The sequence below is a fragment of the Drosophila biarmipes genome, chromosome 3L (assembly GCF_025231255.1).
Source record: "Drosophila biarmipes strain raj3 chromosome 3L, RU_DBia_V1.1, whole genome shotgun sequence".
NCBI lineage: Eukaryota > Metazoa > Arthropoda > Insecta > Diptera > Drosophilidae > Drosophila > Drosophila biarmipes.
In genome coordinates, this window is record NC_066613.1 from 11,419,943 (window position 1) to 11,438,605 (window position 18,663).

The 18,663-nt window shown below is 44.0% G+C and overlaps 6 protein-coding genes across 7 annotated transcripts; 4 read left to right on the top strand and 2 right to left on the bottom strand.

Moving 5' to 3' along the window:
• Positions 1–798: 798 nt before the first annotated feature.
• Positions 799–2,320, bottom strand: LOC108028097 (peritrophin-48). Its single transcript, XM_017099742.2, has 2 exons — positions 2,210–2,320; positions 799–1,948 (listed from the first exon to the last, which is right to left on the bottom strand). Exons 1-2 carry the CDS (start codon positions 2,217–2,219, stop codon positions 885–887), a joined length of 1,074 nt encoding a protein of 357 aa, XP_016955231.1. The 5' UTR covers positions 2,220–2,320; the 3' UTR covers positions 799–884.
• A 1,005-nt stretch (positions 2,321–3,325) lies between these two features.
• Positions 3,326–5,186, bottom strand: LOC108028086 (peritrophin-44). Of its 2 annotated transcripts, none has more exons than XM_017099728.3 (2): positions 5,117–5,186; positions 3,326–4,508 (listed from the first exon to the last, which is right to left on the bottom strand). In XM_017099728.3, the coding sequence occupies exons 1-2, from the start codon at positions 5,121–5,123 to the stop codon at positions 3,460–3,462; spliced, it is 1,056 nt and encodes a 351-aa protein (XP_016955217.1). In that variant the 5' UTR covers positions 5,124–5,186; the 3' UTR covers positions 3,326–3,459. The 2 variants fall into 2 exon arrangements, with proteins under 2 accessions (XP_016955217.1, XP_016955216.1); XM_017099727.3 differs by lacking the exon at positions 5,117–5,186 and adding an exon at positions 4,893–4,966.
• Positions 5,187–6,752: 1,566 nt separating this feature from the next.
• LOC108028166 (peritrophin-44) lies at positions 6,753–7,909 on the top strand. The gene is made up of 2 exons (XM_017099826.3): positions 6,753–6,830; positions 6,889–7,909. The coding sequence occupies exons 1-2, from the start codon at positions 6,824–6,826 to the stop codon at positions 7,881–7,883; spliced, it is 1,002 nt and encodes a 333-aa protein (XP_016955315.1). The 5' UTR covers positions 6,753–6,823; the 3' UTR covers positions 7,884–7,909.
• Positions 7,910–8,932: 1,023 nt separating this feature from the next.
• Positions 8,933–10,364, top strand: LOC108027994 (peritrophin-44). The gene is made up of 2 exons (XM_017099621.3): positions 8,933–9,013; positions 9,305–10,364. Exons 1-2 carry the CDS (start codon positions 9,007–9,009, stop codon positions 10,309–10,311), a joined length of 1,014 nt encoding a protein of 337 aa, XP_016955110.1. The 5' UTR covers positions 8,933–9,006; the 3' UTR covers positions 10,312–10,364.
• A 1,025-nt stretch (positions 10,365–11,389) lies between these two features.
• LOC108028724 (possible lysine-specific histone demethylase 1) lies at positions 11,390–15,535 on the top strand. Its single transcript, XM_017100685.3, has 4 exons — positions 11,390–11,685; positions 11,749–13,313; positions 13,372–13,910; positions 14,018–15,535. Exons 2-4 carry the CDS (start codon positions 11,794–11,796, stop codon positions 14,617–14,619), a joined length of 2,661 nt encoding a protein of 886 aa, XP_016956174.1. The 5' UTR covers positions 11,390–11,685; positions 11,749–11,793; the 3' UTR covers positions 14,620–15,535.
• Positions 15,536–17,099: 1,564 nt separating this feature from the next.
• Positions 17,100–18,652, top strand: LOC108028335 (uncharacterized). The gene is made up of 2 exons (XM_017100085.3): positions 17,100–17,914; positions 18,100–18,652. The coding sequence occupies exons 1-2, from the start codon at positions 17,120–17,122 to the stop codon at positions 18,604–18,606; spliced, it is 1,302 nt and encodes a 433-aa protein (XP_016955574.1). The 5' UTR covers positions 17,100–17,119; the 3' UTR covers positions 18,607–18,652.
• Positions 18,653–18,663: the final 11 nt, after the last annotated feature.

Below are 18,663 nucleotides of genomic sequence, written 5' to 3' on the forward strand. Positions count from 1 at the left end.
TGCAGTAAAAATAAGATGAGATATGTTATAGCAACTTTCCATATAAGGATCAAGATCCGTGATCCAAAAAACGATTAAATTTCGTAATATAACCAATAACATTTCTCACTCCTTCGCCAGGTGTGATTGCTTTTACTTAATTAGTCGAAGAAGAGTTTGTAAGGAAAAAGACCCTTGGGGACCTATCGGATACTTCTTGCTCGCTTCAAGGCAAACACGGAAATAACGCCTCCGCGGCATTGGCGAGTAGCAAATTTGTTATCGGCCTATCAGGAATCGGTTCGGAATTCTCCGAACCCTGCGCCGGGGTACTCTTTTAATTAAAACTGATAACTTTTCGGGCACTCCAACTGTCACGAAAAACAGATTGCCAAAAAAGAACCGTGGTGTGTCGCCGTTCTGATAGCAAAAGGGTTGCCAAGAATTTTATCGCCCTGTCTTCGTTCCCCTAATGAACATTTCCGCTCCCGTATTTCCACCACTCCAAAAAACCTGTGGCATAGGATCACTTTATTTGGCCTCGACCATAAGTTATAGAAAAGTAGAAGAAAGAAATTAAAAACACACGTTTTCTTCGTAATGCAAATGTGCATTTTTAAAACCCTTTTATGTAAGATACTGATGAAAAATCGTTATTTAAATCAGTATTAACGTTTCTAGTGCCCCTTTGGGGTATTTAGAATGATCATACAAATTTTGCTTTGATCATAGGGATATAGTCTCAAATGGATCGTCTTTAAGGCAAAAGATCGTAACTTAGAAAACACAAATTAACCCGCCAAGAAGTACAGTAGTTCCTTTCGTAGAATGCATTTGACCTCCACCCTGAATTGGATCGATTTATTACTGATTTAAATTGGAAGTGACATTGACGGTTGGGCATCCTAGACGGAGCAGGCGATGTAGTGGTAGTTGGTTTGGGTGCAGCCCTGGTTGCGCTCGTCGAAGTAGTAGCCGGTGGGGCAGTGTCCCAGGCTGATGGTCACTCCGCCGGAGCAGCGTCCGTAGCTCTGGCAGTCGCCGGCGACGTTAACGTAGGTCAGGTTGGTGCCCACGCACCTGTCCAGCTGGCAGCGCACGTTGAGCCTGTCGCGGCAGGAGAGCTTCTCGAAGTCGAAGTACTGGCCCATGGGGCAGCTCAGGTGCTTGGGCTCCGTGTCGTGCTTGCCGGCGACGGGTTGGCCGCAGATGTAGTAGTGCGAGCAGGAGTCATCGTCGGCGAAGTAGCCCACGCGAGCGGATCCGGTGGCGTTGTCCAGGCAGAAGGTGTTCTCCGGCTCCGGCAGGGCGGCCGTCTCATAGCAGGTCACCTCGGCCACATCCACGCAGTAGCCGAGATCCGCGTCGTAGGCCGTCTGCACGGGGCAGGATCGGCTGTGCAGCACCTCGCTGACGCACTCGTAGTACTGGTCACAGTGGACGGGATCGGCCAGGCGGGTGTTGTTGGCCAGCGATCGGCAGGCGGGGCTTGACTTCTTGGTCTGGCTGGAGGGGCACTTGTACTGCGTCTCGTACACACAGGACCGGGATGTGGGATGGAAGATCAGCTCGTTGGGGCAGTTGGCCTGGATCTGCTTGTTGGCCTTGCACAGGATGTAGCCGCGGCAGTTGCTGCTGCTGGGGTCCACGATGAAGGCGCCCTCCGTCTCGTTGGCGCACAAGTTCTTCGGCTTCTCGATAGCTCCGCCCGCATACGGGCAGACGGCACTCGAGGCCAGGATGCAGCGGCCCAGCTCCTTGTTGTAGTAGAGTCCTGCGGCACAGCCGCCCTGCTCCAGGGCGCTGTAGTTGGTGGCGCAGCGCACCCAGTTGTCGCAGGTGTTCGGTCGCAGGAAGCTCGTGTCCTGTGGCAGCAGCTCGCACATCTCCTCCACCGACAGGTACTCAAAGTCCTCGATCACGCCGCCCAGGGCGCTGGCCACAAACAGCAGCGACAGGATGGCGCTGGCTGAAGGGATTCGAAAGCAAGGGGATACTCTGTTAGTCAGTTAGTCATTACTATGTCAGGAGCATATAACTCTCTCTTGTCATCGGTTAGACAATGATACTTTGCAATGATATTTGTCCTATTTGTCCAGGAATGTAGAACTCAGGTTTTACAAATAATAATATTTTACATATGGGCTGCTTCATAAATAAGACTCTCCAATCTACTATACTAAAATTTGTGCAAAACGATTAAAAAAAAACAAAGCTTTTGTGCACGTACCTATGCTCATGGTGTGTATCCTTTGGTTAACTTTTATCCTGGTAACTGGAACTTTCCGTGGCGATCTCCCGGTGGCGGCAATCACAGCACAAATGATACTGCACCCTCGGAGGCTGCTGCTCTTAAATATGCAAAGACCATTCTGCTCGGTTTTGTTCGGCGAAAAACAATTTCCAAAATGCACATGCTATCTCAACTTCGATGTACGATAGCGGGGCCGCATGTAAATTACACGGCAATAACATCGAATTGTCTCGTTCGCAGAAGAGCAGGCTCCTGGTGGTATCGGTATCAGTGTCACTCCGATCAACGGACTTCCATTGATAGGGAAATTGCATGTGTCACGTCGAGATCCCCATCAATGCCATTGACAGTTCTCGAACATCGCGGAATCGCTGAGAAGTGTTGTGATAAAACGCCTAATTGGTTATCACTCATTGTATCTCTAAACATTTTCATCAACTTGCATGCCAAATATTTAAATATTGAACGTTTTATGATTGAACCCGTTTCTTTGCATACAAATTCTTGAAATCGTATTTTATTAGTTGTATCATTATCAAAAATAACAATAAGTTGACGTCACTAAAGTTTACCGAGAATTCCGGAGGCATTCGATAATTTTGCCGTTCAAGTACCAAAATCAAAATAATATCTAAGTGCTGACGTCAAATAACGCTATTTTTCCAGTAAGTTCCAAGGAAAAATATTTGTTATCTGCTGGTATAAGTATCCACCAGCCTTTATCTTTATAAAGTATTTTTCTGGGGAAATACTTTAAGGTAGAAATCGTTTACAGGCATCTACAGACAGTTGATCTTCTTAAAGAGCAAAATAAAATCAACGTCATAGGTAATAAAAGAAATTTATGTTTGATTCTAGAAAACAATATTTGTATGGTCTATATATGTATATGCATGTTACAATACCATTTTGCAACAACATCAGTTTTTGTCTTGTACTTATTTAGTAGTCATGACTATACCCGATTCAGAAGAATCCATTTTTAAACGTGAATTAGCTTCAAGTCTTAGAATTTAATTATAAATATTGCGCAAAATAAATAAAACGAATGTTAAACCCAATTTCAGCTGATGCATTTTAAACGAAGTTCGATTGGTCGATGTCGAGAGTTTTTTTTATTAATTTGTTGTAAATACTTTCCCGCAGTCCTAGCAGGAGTAGAGTGAAAAACACGGAAAGGAATTCAGTTATTTGTAAATAACCAGATGTTGAACCAGGCCCAACACTTAGGCCGATTTGCAAATAGCGTAATCGAGCTTTCCGGAGGTGCACAAATTGTGGACCTCGTCGTAGTACGGCGAGGTGGTGGGGCAAGATCCGGTCAATCCGCTGGAGCAGATGGTGTAGCTCTTGCACTCGGTATTCAGTTGGGCCATAAAGGTGCTCTCTACGTTGCCACACCGGTTGTAGGGACAGGCATAGGCGGCCGGCGAAACGCACTTGCCTTTTTTGGGATCAAATTGTGTTCCGGTGGGACATTGGTTCCAGACTCCAACCTCATTCACATCTGGACAGTAGTAGTAGCCATAGCAGGTCGTAAAGTCGGAGACGTACTTATAGGATTCTGCCGTAGTGGTCGAGGTTTTATAGATGAAGGGTGCCTCTTTAAAGTTTGTACTATTGCATATTATTTCATTTGTCTCCCCAACCGTGAACTGGCCGGAGTTTCCGTTGTTGTTATCGCTGTTGCAGGGATTGGTCGACTGGCACAGGCCGTTGGCGGCATTATAGTACAGGTTATCGGCGCACTTTGTGGAGGTTCCATAGCCATTCACGCAGTTGTAGTAGGAACCGCAGTTTTCCGGATCGCCGACAAAGATGTTCGACGGCATGAACCGGCAGATGGTGTCCTGCGGGCAGGCAGGTCCCCACACACAGCTCTTGGTGCTGGCCTGGTAGACACCTCCCTCGCCGCAGTCGCCGTAGGAGAGGCCTCCCAGGCCGTCGCAGTAGCAGTACTCGGTGCAGTTGAGCGGATTGGCCACGTACATGGGCGAGGTGGCCGCTGCGCAGGTCTGGGTCGCACTGGTGGAGCATATCGTCGTCGCGGGATCGGAGCATCTTCCCGTCTGCGCGTTGAAGATCAGGTCGTCCGGGCAGGTGTTCCATGCGATCAGCTGCTGGCCCCTGCAGTATCCCCAGGCGCGGCAGCTGCTCGGATTGCCGATGTATCCCTCGCCCGACCACTGGGCGCACATCTGCTCCATCGAGTAGCCGCTGGCCTGCGACGCCATCAGAAGGCAGGCCGCCAGGACACAGATCCTTGCGTGGAAAGCTGTATGGAGGGCGTAGCAAAATTAATAATTCAATGCAAAATCATTGTAATAAGTTATAATTCTGGAATATTTTTAACACTTCCTTTGTCCTTTGTAGAGCTTTGATTCGAATAGATTTTTATTTAAATAAATGTAAGAAATAATTCAAAATGTCTGCCAAGTAATCAAGTTAATCAAGTAATTCAATAAAAATCCTTCTTAAAGTCGAATGATTTTGGTTTATAAAATAAATGGTTAGTAAACTATAGCAATTCAATGGATTTACAGAAAATGTCACAGTTTGTGATAAAAAGACTGCACAAAGAATTTAAAGTGACAACAAAACTGCTTTTAAATTCTACACCAAAAACACTGAGAGGTATCCACTCCGTGAGCCAACGTACCTCCCATCTTGGAATGGTAATATAACTTGGACTAATTCGCTTGGCAGACGACTGAAGCGAACGTTCCGATTTCTTTACTAACCCAATCAATGGCAGCCTCTGCGTTTTTATAGTTGGCCCATTCGCGGCGCGACAGAGTGGGTAATTAAAAAATTGTCAGACAGATAAGCCCGTATCGAAATTAAAACTAGATAAATTTCTAAGGTCTGGGGTAAGCCACGCACCTTTCATCCTTAATTTTTGGTTTAGCTCCCGGCTCGACAGCGTTGGACGTCGAAAGTGAAACTAGCGGACCGGGCCGAACTGGACTGACTTATAAGCACTAATCGAAACTTGGTCAGCGGACTATTTCGTATTTATATGTATTACTTGAGATATTTTCCTTTTTATTTGGCATGACAGCCCTGGCGGCATTCGGATTATCAGCTGCTGATTGCGAACCCTCCTTGTCTATAATGGTTTTTTAATTTCAAAGTACGTCGAGGAGGCGGAGGAATGTCACGGCTCTTATTGATCACTCACTGGTGTTTCCCTGGTATCTCGGTATTCATTTCGGCAACACAACATTAGCTAGATATCTCAATTTGAATCTGACTGCGATCCTTGGGATGTCGTTCGATTTCACTGGAAGTAATCAGTTTCCGACGAAAACTTAACGGCTTACACGTTTTTAATTTAATCATCTGCTATAAATAACTTAGTTAGGTAAAAGAATGTTCTCCACGAACATTTAAATGATATTTCACTATACGAATGTAGTGTGATAATTCCTTTCCCTTTGTATTTATTTATATTTTTCTTTTTTAGTCATTTATAATTTTACTAAAACACCATAAGGCCATATTCGACTTCATGGAAAAGGATCGATAAAATATTTTGAAGAAATAACCCTGTAAAACATTGGTTAGTTTAATTGCTTTATATCCGTCTTCTTTTAATTTATCGCCCAAAAGCAAACTCTTTACTCCTTAAAAATCACCTAAAAATATGCAATTTGAGAAATGTATTGCTATTGGATTTAAAAACAATTTATCAATTTACAGAAGATTTAGATACGTACACTTAAATACTATTTATAAAAATCTTAAAACTTTTTAACATTTTTGTGTTAAGGTGACAGAACATTGCAAAGGCTCTTACTTAAATCTTTGGACATTTTGGAAAGCATATTATTCGACAATTTTTTGAGCTGTCTAATAAAATATATAATTAATAAATATAAAATATAAATTTTTATATATATATTTATATATATATATATATATATATATATATATATAGAATACACACACATTGCGTTACTGCAAATCTTTTTAAGCTCCCTATAAATTTATGAATTAACGCAGCTGATCATGCTATTTGTCTTTTGCTCTAACTAATCTAATCAGCTTCCTATTTGATTTATTGCTTGGCAATTGGCTATCACCAATTTTCCTTTAAAGATTTCTTTTATCGACTTAAAGTCACCTACTAATTAGTCATAGAGAACGATGTTATAAGGGCAAAACAATATGACTAGTAACAATAACAATATGACTAGTAACAATAACCAGCTTTAAGTAATATCCTAGATGGGTTGGGTTCCAACATTATAATTATAAGGAAAATATGAATACAAAAGCCACCCGTAACACCAGCCTTGATATAACGAAAAAGTTTTTATTAAAAAATGAAATATATACATTTTTTAAATAAATAAATACACCTCCTGTGTTCGGGAACTTTACTTACATCTTCAACAAATAAATGTTGAATAAATGTGAATAACACTTCTCTAATACCCCGCAGTAATAACCAATCCTCTTATCTCTCCAACAAAAATAAATGCTGCGGATAGCTACTGATCCTCCGATATGGAGGGACATAAAAGTAATCGTCCGCCGAGAAGCGAACTCAGTAAGAGTTATTGGTTCTTCGGAAGTTGAGCTGCGATGTCGAGTGGGTATACTTTGTACTTTTGATTCGGAATATTGAACTAACCTAGTTTCGACCTCAGAACCGGTAGCGTTCGCGGGCGTGGCACTGGTGCTGCTGGTTCTACAAGCCTGCGGTTCGGTGAGTGCCAGGGATGAAGACATCTGCCGGCTGTTCTCCAACAACACTGTGATCCGAGATCCCGATTCCTGCAGCCGATCGATTACGTGCATCGACTTCGTGAGTCACTACAGCAGCTGCTCGGGAAGCACTCCGTTTTTCGACAAGGATCAGAGCAAATGCGTTAAGAGCCTGTCCTCCACGTCCAGCTGTTCTATATCCTGCGAGGGCGTGGCCTCCCACTTCCTGGCCGATCCCAAGTCCTGCTACGGATACTACTACTGCTCGGAAGCGGAGGTAGCCATGTACGGCAAGTGTCCGGAGGGCACCCACTTTAATGCCACCACCGAGACTTGCACCCATCAATACGAGTCGGCTTGCACCACCAGCACCTTCGAGTACTGCAACATTGTGAAGAACGGCGTGAGTTTCGACAATCTGCAGGGATGCGACAAGTATCACGTGTGTGACAAGGGAAAACTGGTGGATAAGACCTGCAACGGCCAATACTACCAGGCCAGCTCGGGAACCTGCGTGGCCAAGGCCCTGATCGATTGCGATGCCCATCCAAACACAGACAAGTGCGGCAAGGCCAGCAAGCCCACTGAAAACAAGTTCGTTGCGGATGGGGCCACCTGTCGAGGCTATTTCTACTGTGCCAAGCAGGCGGATGGCTCTCCCGACCAGAACCCCATCTGGAACCAGTGCCCCCAGGACAAGTTCTTCGATGCCTCCAGCCAGATGTGCATTAGCCCCACTTCGGTCAAGTGCACCAACGATCGCTGCGATGGCCGTACTGTCGATTTCGTTGTCAGCGCCACTACGGGTTGTCGCCACTACTACCACTGCTCCGGCGGAGTCGCCAGTGCCGAGAAGACGTGCGGCAACTACTTCTTCGACGAGGAGCTGGGTGGTTGCGTCCCAAACGTTAAGACCTACACTGCGTGCACTAAATAAATACCTTAAATAAAGACCAAGCATCGATGTGATATGGTTATATCGAAGACCATTAAATATTCTATATTATCTTTGTTTATATTTAGGATTATTGGTGGCCGTTAGACCACGAATTTTGTTTTATTGGAATAGAATAACACCTCTTCGAATAGGCTTTCTTGGGTATCAATATTGAAGTAATTATACATGTTGCCACATTACAAGTATGTGGTATCAAAATAGAAAGGCAAATAATAATTATAGATATGATTTTAAATATTTCCCCCTACATATATGAAAAAAAGTTATCTTTCTGTGTATAGCATTTTAAATCTATTGAAAAATAGTTTATTTTAAACTGGAAACTTTGTATTTTTGAATGGATGTGTTTTTAAAACTGTTCCAAGAGTTTTCACTTTCTAGAACAACTCAAAAATTAAGTATATTAGTTTGTATTAACACCTGTTTGTGATTAATCCAAAAAATATTTTTTTAAAAATAACGTCATCATGGAAACTTTGCGTTCAGGTGGTATGAGTAGAATATCTTCTAGCATAACGAAACCATAAATAATAATCGGCGTCCTATTCAAAAGCCACAATCAATGTTTTCAAAGGTTCTGATTTTACCAAAAACAATTAAAAGCAACCACATGACTATCATTTTGTCATATTTACGGTGGCAAACCAAAACAGCTTGTGACTGCTGATATGGCTACTATATTTATAGTTTAACTAATTAACAGCCAATAAGTGGTCTATTTTAGTTACCAAATACTTGACAACCTTATTTCCAAGTCACACTTTTTAGTTTCACTTTTAATTAGCTTGCATATATGACAAAATTCATTTGGTGGATAGTCTTTGAGCAATACTCAGACAGATGTTCAGATTTAAATCAAAAATTACCACGTACTTAAAGGGGCTTACGTACTTTCGCAGCAGTTTCGATAAGATTCGCTTATATTAGGGGCAATAAAAAGCAGTATCAGCAACGGCAGTGGCAGTGTTGTTGATTGCTAGTTAATATAAACTTTTTCCATTCACGAAACTCCATTTAGTCGGGAGCAATTAGTTCCCGAGGCCAGAGCAAGCTGCTCGATCTGTTTTTCTGCAAATTAAACGAAATTCCCCAACACCCAACCATGCTGAGTGAGTTTTATCTACCAATCCGTACACTGTTACAATTTTTGCACCGATTTGCAAGGAATTTTAATATATCATTAATATATCAAGCGATTAAATGAAATTTAATGGAATCTACAAATAATAAAAATTAGGAACAGTCGGTTTAGTGGGGCTCCTGGAATCAAACTGATGATGGGTTTAAAATAAAACTATATTTCTTGAGTTTTTATACATAAAAAATATATATAATGATTATAGTTTTTTAGGCTAATCCTGTTTATACCTCTAATGAAATAATGGTTGCTATTTTTTCAGACCCCAGACTTCTTGGAGTGCTTTTCGGAGGCCTTCTTCTGCTGACTTCTTCGGCTTCTTCAGCTAGTCTTGGGGACTACGAGGAGCTGTGCCGGCTGTTCAAGAACGGCACCCAGATCCGAAAGCCTGGCACCTGCGACCAGTACATCCAGTGCTTCGACGGCGAGGGCACCCTGCTATCCTGTCCCTCCGGCCAGTCCTTTGATCCCAACAAGAATGCCTGTGTGGCCACGCTAGCCGACAGCCACAAGTACTGCGGCAACCGCTGCGAAGGATTGGACGGCGAGTGGGTGGCCGACCCGACCGAGTGCCACTCATACTTCTACTGCCTGAACGGCACTCCGCTCCAGGGGATTTGCCCGGTGGGCCAGCACTTCGAGGAGAGCTCCCAGTCGTGTCTGTATGGAACGAACTCGCAGTGCGTGGATGTGAACAACATTTGTGAACTGGTCGCGGATGGCACGAAATTCCGGAAGGAGGCCGACTGCAGCTACTACTACGAATGTGATAAGAGCGGAAATCATGCGGCCAAGGCATGTTCCACCTCCAAGGCAACACTGTACTTCGATGTGGAGAGCGGCAGCTGTGTGGCGCCCAACAAGGTGGAGTGCACGGCTCACCCGAAGAATAATGTCTGCTCGGCCAGCAAGACGACGCAGTTCAAATCCGATCAAGCCACCTGCCGTGGATACTTCGTCTGCAGGGGCCTCGAAACTGTGGCCGATCTGGATCCCCTGTGGCGGCAGTGTCCCGAGGGCTATTTCTTCGACGACGAACTGAAGATCTGTGCCCAGGCCACCTCGGTGGTCTGCACCCACAACAGGTGCGACGGACGCGGCACAATGCTGGTCACCAGCAGCAACAACGACTGCCACAACTTCATCCGCTGTGTGGACAACAAGGAGGTGAAGGAGGAGACCTGCCACTTCGATCACTTCTTCGACGAGAGGATCGAGGCCTGCTCCAGCACCATTATCTACGACAAGTGCTGCGATGGCCGCGACTAAGAATTACTGGTTTAATGTATCTCCTCTATAATTAAAGAGTGCAAAAAAACAAACATTTCTTTTTATATTTCATAAGGTAAATTACTTGTATTGTAGTTGCCCGAGGTATATTGTTCTCCAAATCGACTTCTGGATTGCAGCTAGTTACAAGGACTTTCGAAATGCCTGTGGAGGAATCTCTCCTCCAAAGACGCCACCTTCCCTTTTACCAGGGGTAAATAAATCATTACGATCCTATCAATATTTCTTGCTTAAGGAATGGTAATCGCAGGCTAAAATAAAGTATAAATATTTATTGGAAACTAAATTAAGCCTGCTTCAAGAGTCGTACTCCCTGAAGAAAGTACGTTTTGTTCTTGAATTTATTTGACTGGATCCAAAAAGAAAACATTAAAAAAGTGCTTCAAGCTTCTTTTGCCTAACTTATCGTTATAGTTAAGAAAAGATTTGTAGGTGTTTTTCGCAATCTTCTTGCAGCTAAACAACCATGTCGCACAAATGAATTTTTTCTAAATATAGAAACGAGCCAATTAAATCGTATCTTTCTGTTAGGCAGCAGAGATGTCGAACAAGTTCCATAAAGTCGGCAATGGTAATGGTAAATAACGACAAATTTTTAACTATATAAATTTTGTTATCTTAACTCTAATTTAATAAAGTTGCCCTAACTAGGACGGTGTGGTTTAACAATTTGCCTTATTTTTTAAACATATTTCTAACACATTTTAATTCATGAGTTCTGAAGTCTATTAATTTTTTTCTTTCAAAGTCCGTTACATTCAAATGTAAAGTTTACCGATTCAGTCTATGGACCGGTTCAAGCCGGATGTAGCGGTTATCTATTAGTATGACCGCAGAGAGGTTAACAGCTTAACTCCTGGTTTTTCCAGCTCAGCACTATAGTTCAATTAAAAACAAATCATTTGAATATCATCTTAACTTAGTTTCCAAATAGTTAGGTCCTCCCAATTTGAAAATAAGAGTATATAAAACGTTAAAAAGGTAAAGCGCAGGCAGTGTGACCAGATGCTGCTGCTCGAATATCCCGCCCCGGTGGAGGCATGTTGGCAGCATTGCGCGGCTGCCACACCGCCAAAACCATATAAACAATTTTTTACATTTCAATTTGCACTTTTGAAAGTCGAAAAATCGATCTGAGAGCTAACGTAAAATGAAAAGCTACGCCTGGAGCAGCTAAAGCAGCAGCCGAGAAAAGTTAACTTCATTGAAAACAGCCCAGCAGGGAGTTGTGACCAAAAAAATATATCCGCAGACCGATCGGCAAAACGTGTGATAATAAACTCGCTAAATATTGGAAAAAAGAATGCAACAGTGTTCCGGGTTTTTGTGCTGAAGAATCCGTGACTTCCAACCGTAAGTTTACAAGGAAAGCGTACATTTTTCAACTAAATTTCAAGCGGCCTTCCAATTTTGTAGGGCTTACTTTTCGGTGTCACAGTTTCGGAGTTCCTTTTTCCGGTGATGAAGCCCACCCAAACCGGAGGAAGTAGCTCCAAAATGAACGAGCCCATTGAGTATGTGACGCTGATAAGCGACGATTCTGATGGCGAGCCCTCTCCGAAGAGGAATGCCCCTCCGCCGGCTCCCGCAGTTGGCCCGAATCAGCCCCGAAAGCAGCCGGACGAGGACTCAAACGATGCACCAGCAACCAGCGATGAGCGGCGCACCAGTAGGCGCAATCGACCCAAAGTGGACTATAGCAACAGGCCGAGTGGAAGTGTAGAATCCACCTCAAATGACAAGTCTGGATCGGGATCCTTGGGATCCAACAACCAGCAGGCGGAGCGACGTAGCCAAAGCCAAAATCAAGCCCGGAAATCGGAGGCTAATGCCACTTCCGTTTCCGGTCCCAATGCCGGAAATCCAAGACCCTCGCAGAACGGAGATTCCAAGGATCGAGACATGGGCACTCCCACTGTTTTGTCCGGCCAAGAGGGTGCCGTCTTTCAGTCGCGCCTGCCCTTCAACAAGATGACGCCCAACGAGGAGGCCTGCTTCCCGGACATCAGTCGGTCGGGCATTTTAGGCCATCGAGTGTTCCTCAATATCCGCAACAGCCTGCTCCACATGTGGGTTGACAATCCGAAACTCCAGCTGAGCTTTGAGAACGCCCTGAAGAACCTGCCGCCGCCCTTTGACAGCGAACCCAGTTTGGTCAGGCGGGTGCACTCGTTCCTGGAGCGCCATGGCTTCATCAACTTTGGCATCTTCAAGCGACTGCGACCTATACCCGCCAAAAAGCTTGGTAAAGTCATTGTGATCGGGGCAGGTATCTCCGGCTTGGCTGTGGCCCACCAGTTGCAACAGTTCGGCATGGATGTAATAGTCCTGGAGGCGCGGGATCGAGTGGGAGGACGGATAGCGACATTCCGGAAAAACAGCTACATCGCGGATCTGGGAGCCATGGTGGTGACCGGCGTCTACGGTAATCCAATGACCATCCTGAGCAAGCAGATCGGCATGGACCTGGTGCCCATTCAGCAGACATGTCCACTCTACGGCCCAGATGGCAAACCGGTACCGAAGGAGAAGGACGATGTGATAGAGAGAGAATTTAACCGACTCCTCGAGTCGGCGAGCTACCTGTCCCACCGCCTTGACTTTAACTACGCCGGTAATTGTCCAGTTTCTCTGGGCGATGCCCTCGAGTGGATTATCAGCATGCAGGAGATGCAGGTCATGCACAAGCGAGCGCAGCACATGCAGGAGATCATAGCCGCCCAAACGAAGATCATCGAGCATCGGCGTCGCCTGAGGACCGTCAAACAGACCATCGCTACACTCAGGAGTGAGCACCTCGCTATGGTCAAGCAGAGGAAACCCAAGGGCGTGGAAAGCGATCAGAATTACGGACGACAAGAGTTCTCCATACGAAACATCCAGATCAAGATGGAGGAAACGATCAAAGAGTTCAACGAGCTTCATGCTGAGGATAAGCAGATGGAAGCCAAGCTTCACGAACTGGAGCAAAACCGACCTAGGTAAGCATTTCAAGAAGCGTATCAGCGTTGATCTCCTTGATCTCTTTGTTATTTCCAGCGATGTGTACCTCTCTTCCCGCGACCGCCTTATCCTAGACTGGCACTTTGCCAATCTGGAGTTTGCCAACGCCACCCGTCTGAACAACCTTTCCCTGAAGCACTGGGACCAGGACGATGACTTTGAGTTTATTGGCCACCACACCACCGTGCGGAACGGTTATTCTTGTGTGCCTGTAGCGCTCACTGAAAACCTAGATATTCGTGTCAATAGCGCCGTCAAGGAGATAAGGTACGGCACCAACGGCGTGGAAGTAGTGGCCGAAAACCTGAAGACCTCCAACTCCCAGATGACGTACAAAGCGGATCTGACCGTCTGCACACTTACCCTGGGCGTTTTGAAAGTCGCAGTGGCTCACGAGGAGTCGCAGCAGAGCAACACGGTCAAGTTCGATCCGCCGTTGCCGGACTGGAAACAGCAGGCCATCAGAAGACTAGGATTCGGGAATCTCAACAAGGTTGTGCTCTGCTTTGACCGCATATTTTGGGATCCTAACGCGAATCTCTTCGGACACGTGGGCAGCACAACATCCAGTAGAGGTAAGTCGTTTTATTTATGGCATAGGTATTTTATTTTTTAATTGTAAATTATTTACCGATTTATTTACCAATTATTGCCATAGAATTAAACAATTATTTGCTTGCAGGAGAAATGTTTCTGTTTTGGAGCATCAGCTCATCTCCGGTGCTGCTTGCCCTGGTCGCCGGAATGGCAGCCAATATTGTGGAGAGCGTCACGGACGACATAATTATCGGGCGCTGCATGTCAGTGCTCAAGAACATTTTCGGGAACACCTCCGTTCCACAGCCCAAGGAGACGGTGGTCACGCGCTGGCGCAGCGATCCCTGGGCGCGTGGCTCCTATAGCTACGTTTCCGTGGGGTCTTCGGGCAGTGACTATGATCTGCTTGCGGCGCCGGTGATACCACCGTCCTGTAAGGATGCGGAAGGATTGCCACGTCTCTTTTTCGCCGGCGAGCATACGATACGGAATTATCCGGCCACAGTACATGGAGCCTATTTGAGTGGATTACGCGAAGCTGGTCGTATAGCGGACTACTATCTGGGTTATCCGGAAGGCACTCCGCCGGACATCGGCTACTCGGTGGCTGAGGCGGCCAATTTGGTCTCTGTGGGAAACGTTGTGAAGCTGCGCGACCTGTCGCCCAATCTATCCGACTCCCCATCGTCAAAGAAGTCCGAAGAAAACTCAAACTCAAACACTGCCGACTCCGCGGAGCTACAGTAACTATGTATTTAGCTTGATGGACTTGAGCCCCGCCATTTACCCCTAAAGCGTTTAGTTTTGTATCATACAACTGGGGCTCGCTGTTTAAAACTATGCTAGACCCATGTAAATACCTAAGACTATTCCACTGAACATGGACTTCTTTAGTTACCATTCAAGAAATAATTTTATTAAGAATTAAGAGAAAAAAAAGCAATAACACCGAACATAGCAAAACTCTATCAGTGTTTCTTTTCAGTCCCAAGCTCCCTTTGGGCGTTTTTAATTGAGCAACGATTGCAATCATCTATCAAAACTTGTTTAACTTGCTTTGATATATGTGTCTGTTACCCGTCTAAATTAGAGTATTTTATTGAAAAATGTAATAACCAGTTAATATGTTTGAAATCTTTCTTTGGTAATTTAAATTTTAGAATTTGTTTTGCCGCCGACTTTATTTAATTGTAATTTGCAAGCGTATTATTTATATTTATTGTAATAATGTATTAGAAGAAATATTTATTTTCAGGGGCCAAAAAAACATTTCCTTTTGTTTTTAATGCTTCAACTCAACTCAAAATCAGAAACTGAGATCCAAAAACTTAGCAAAAGTAATTTTGAATTTTTTCAGATTTATTTATACTTATTTATATACAACTATATTTATATTTTTTATCCCTTTTTCTTCTTTTTAACTAATATATTTGGTTGCCGAATATAGACATTCTTCTTCACAAAACTTTCGTGAAGTAAGTTGTCTTTTTAGAACTACTAGATTTAAGGAATGGCATTTAATTATACTTGTAACTTTTTCCAAATCTTAATTTTTATAAGCCTCCCAAGGAGAAAGTAGATTGCATGGACGAATGCGTGGTGTTTTGTCACATGCCACTATTTTATTGTTATTAAAAAAAATATATATATGAAGAATACCAAGACTTTAAAATATAGCCCCTTAATGAGTATAATTGTTGCAGGGGAGACTGATGTATCAAAAATGATGCTAAACTTAATATGTCCGTAAGTCTTTTTGTTAAGAAAGTAAAATACTTTTCGTTCTCAAATTTTAGATCAACCTGCCTATGAAAAACGGAAGTTGGGCCAGGAACTATCATACCTCCCGATGAGTGGGTATCAAAAAGCGAAAACTATAGTGTTTTGGGTCTCTCGGGCAGTTGGGCAACGTTTCTTTCGAAATTGTGTCGGTTCAACGACCTCCGCTCCGCAGCTAGCTTTCAATGCCAACGAAAGCTAAACCTTAACCATCCTATCTTCCACGAATTGGCGGGCCTCGGGAGGAAAGCTCGATCCGAGATGCACTCAGCCAAAGCCGATCGTTGCCCGGGGGTGCTAGTTATATCACTAGAACGCGTAGATCCGATGTGGGGCTGGTACTATACTATTTGCGAGCTTTTTTGGCGCCGTGCAAACACCTCGATTGTCAAGTTCAATGGCCGATATGTTAGAATCGCAGGTAATGCCCAAGAAGCTTCAGAAATGGGTAAGCTATGGTATGGCAAAAGCTAAAGTTGATTACTTTTTCTCAATCGCATGCTTTTCTAACTACCACTACACCAGCTTGCACATACGAGAGTGTCCATTGTAAATGTGTGTTTGCATTAGAAGTGGCCTTGAGGGGGGTCAACGACCAAAACTACACAAATCGACTGACGTTGGATTCTAAAATATAACACAATAGGAAGTGCACTATCTTTTCTGTCCATAGGTTCCATTATTCTGTGCAAACCCTCTGAATTAAGGGCACTATTGGGGTTTTGTAAATAAATGACTGGACTTATTTTGAGCACATATTGATGTTTCCATACTGCGCAACTACAAATCCTATTTCTGGGGCACCATCTACGCAACTCTTTAGTTTACAAATAATATTGCTTTGAATAAAAATATTTCATTTTTTTATAATATTTCTGGTTATACATTTTATAAATAAAACTCTTTGGCGAAACACTGTCAAAAGGTATTTCTCCTAAAGTGTATAAGCAAGTTAAATTTCGGGAATCGGATGGTAATGCTCAAATATAAAAAAGTATAACAAATTAATGAATTACAATAAAAATATAATTATATAATATGTAATACTTCTACGTTAATTTGTTGGTTAATTTAAAATAATTATTTTATTTATGACTAAGAAAGGAGAAAATTCGACTGTATCACTCTTATAAAGGACTTGGCCATAGGCATCTATTTTTATTTTATTTAAATCTAAATAGCTTTATCAATTACTTGAATTAATGTTGGCAAGATACCTTTTAAGGATGAATTTTCGCAATTAAAATTAAAGTTCATTGACCTACAAATATCCATTAATGAATCGAAAAAGATCATAAGTTTCAAAGCAGGAAGGATTCCCCCTATCACCAGCTCACGTGGTCTCCATCATCATCACCACCTACAATGCAGCGCAACTAACGCGGAGCTTTTCCGTCGACCAACTATAAAAGCAGGAAGAGCCGCTGCAATGATTCAGTTGGAAAGATAGATTCATCGGCGAAACTTCATGACCAGGTCTGAAAAAATGAGCGAGAGCGAGCTTTCGGGCGCCGTGACGAGCGCACTGTTGGAGCTCTACCATCGCGAAAGTATTCCTATGGTCTCGCAACCGACGGTGGGAGTTGGGGAGAACGCCTACGGACAGGTCCTTCGAGTGAGTTGGCCCACGATCCCGGAAGCTGCTAGCGTTGTGGTCAAAATGGCGCCGAAGAACGAGGCCCGGAGATCCCACATGCATGTGGTGGACTACTACGCCAGGGAGGTCTTCATGTACCAGGAGGTCTTCCCCATTTTCCGGGGGCTGTCACCAGGTCGGAGCATGTTCACTGTGGTGCCAGCACTGCAGGCCAGTGGCTTAAGAGCTCCCAACGAATTTCTGATTTTCGAGGATCTGTCGGGAAGTGGCTTCCGGCCCAATTCTCGGAGCACCATGCCCACCTACGACATTGTAGTCTGCTCCCTGAAAGCCTTAGCGGAGCTTCATGCCTGCTCATTTATCCTGCAGAAAAGAAATCCTGCAAAGTTCAAGGAGTCAGTGGAGTTCGTGCAGAAGGATAACTTGTTCACTGCCAACATTGAGGAGGTCACTATTGAGTTTGGAAAGGCACAGTTGCGAAAGGCAAGAAATATTCTGGACGCATCCGATGGCGATCAAGTAGGTGCGCTCAAGGAGGTACTGGAACGCTGTGAGAAGCAGCTGAAATCCTTGGCCCTTTACTGCGTGGATGGAAAATCGCAGGCACCACATTCCGTCATCTGTCATGGCGACTTCTGGAACAACAATATTCTCTACAGACATGAGGTAAGTCCTTGCACCTTAAGGCCGCCACCAAAACATAATAGATCTTTATAAAAATCATATTTTATATTTCAAAATCGTATAATTCTTCAACTTGTCGTTAAGATCCTGATCCATAATAATGTATTGTTTTTAAAAACCATTAATTTCTCAACGATTAGTTCATGACCTTTGGTTTTTATCACCAGCCCAACTTCGATCGACCCGTGGAGGCCAAACTCATCGACTTCCAGATGTCGCGCTATGCTCCGCCGGTACTCGACATTGTCCACTATCTCTTTGCCTGTACGGAGAAACAATTACGGGACGAACACTTTCCCGCCTTTATGGATGCTTACTACGACACCCTGGATGAGAAATTGACTTCTTGTGACCTTCGCGTGGAGGAGATGTATCCACGAAGTGTTTTCAGCCGACAATTGCAGCTTTACGGTGTTTACGGCCTAATCATGGGTGCATTTTCCCTACCCTTTTTCATTTCCAACGCCAGTGAGGTAATTGATATCGATACCGTTTCCGAAGCCATCCAGGACCTTTCTGCATCGTCCGATGAGTCCAAGTATAAGGAGCTGCTCGAGGAATACGATATGCTCAATGCACGCACTTTGCCAATTTTCAAGCGTCGCATCACTGGTATCGTAAAGGATCTAATCAAATACGACATGACAGAGCCTCTATTTAAAATGGACTCCTAAACGAGTGCTTCAGTATTAAAGCTTTAAAACCAAAATTACCATAGAAGACTTGGGTGC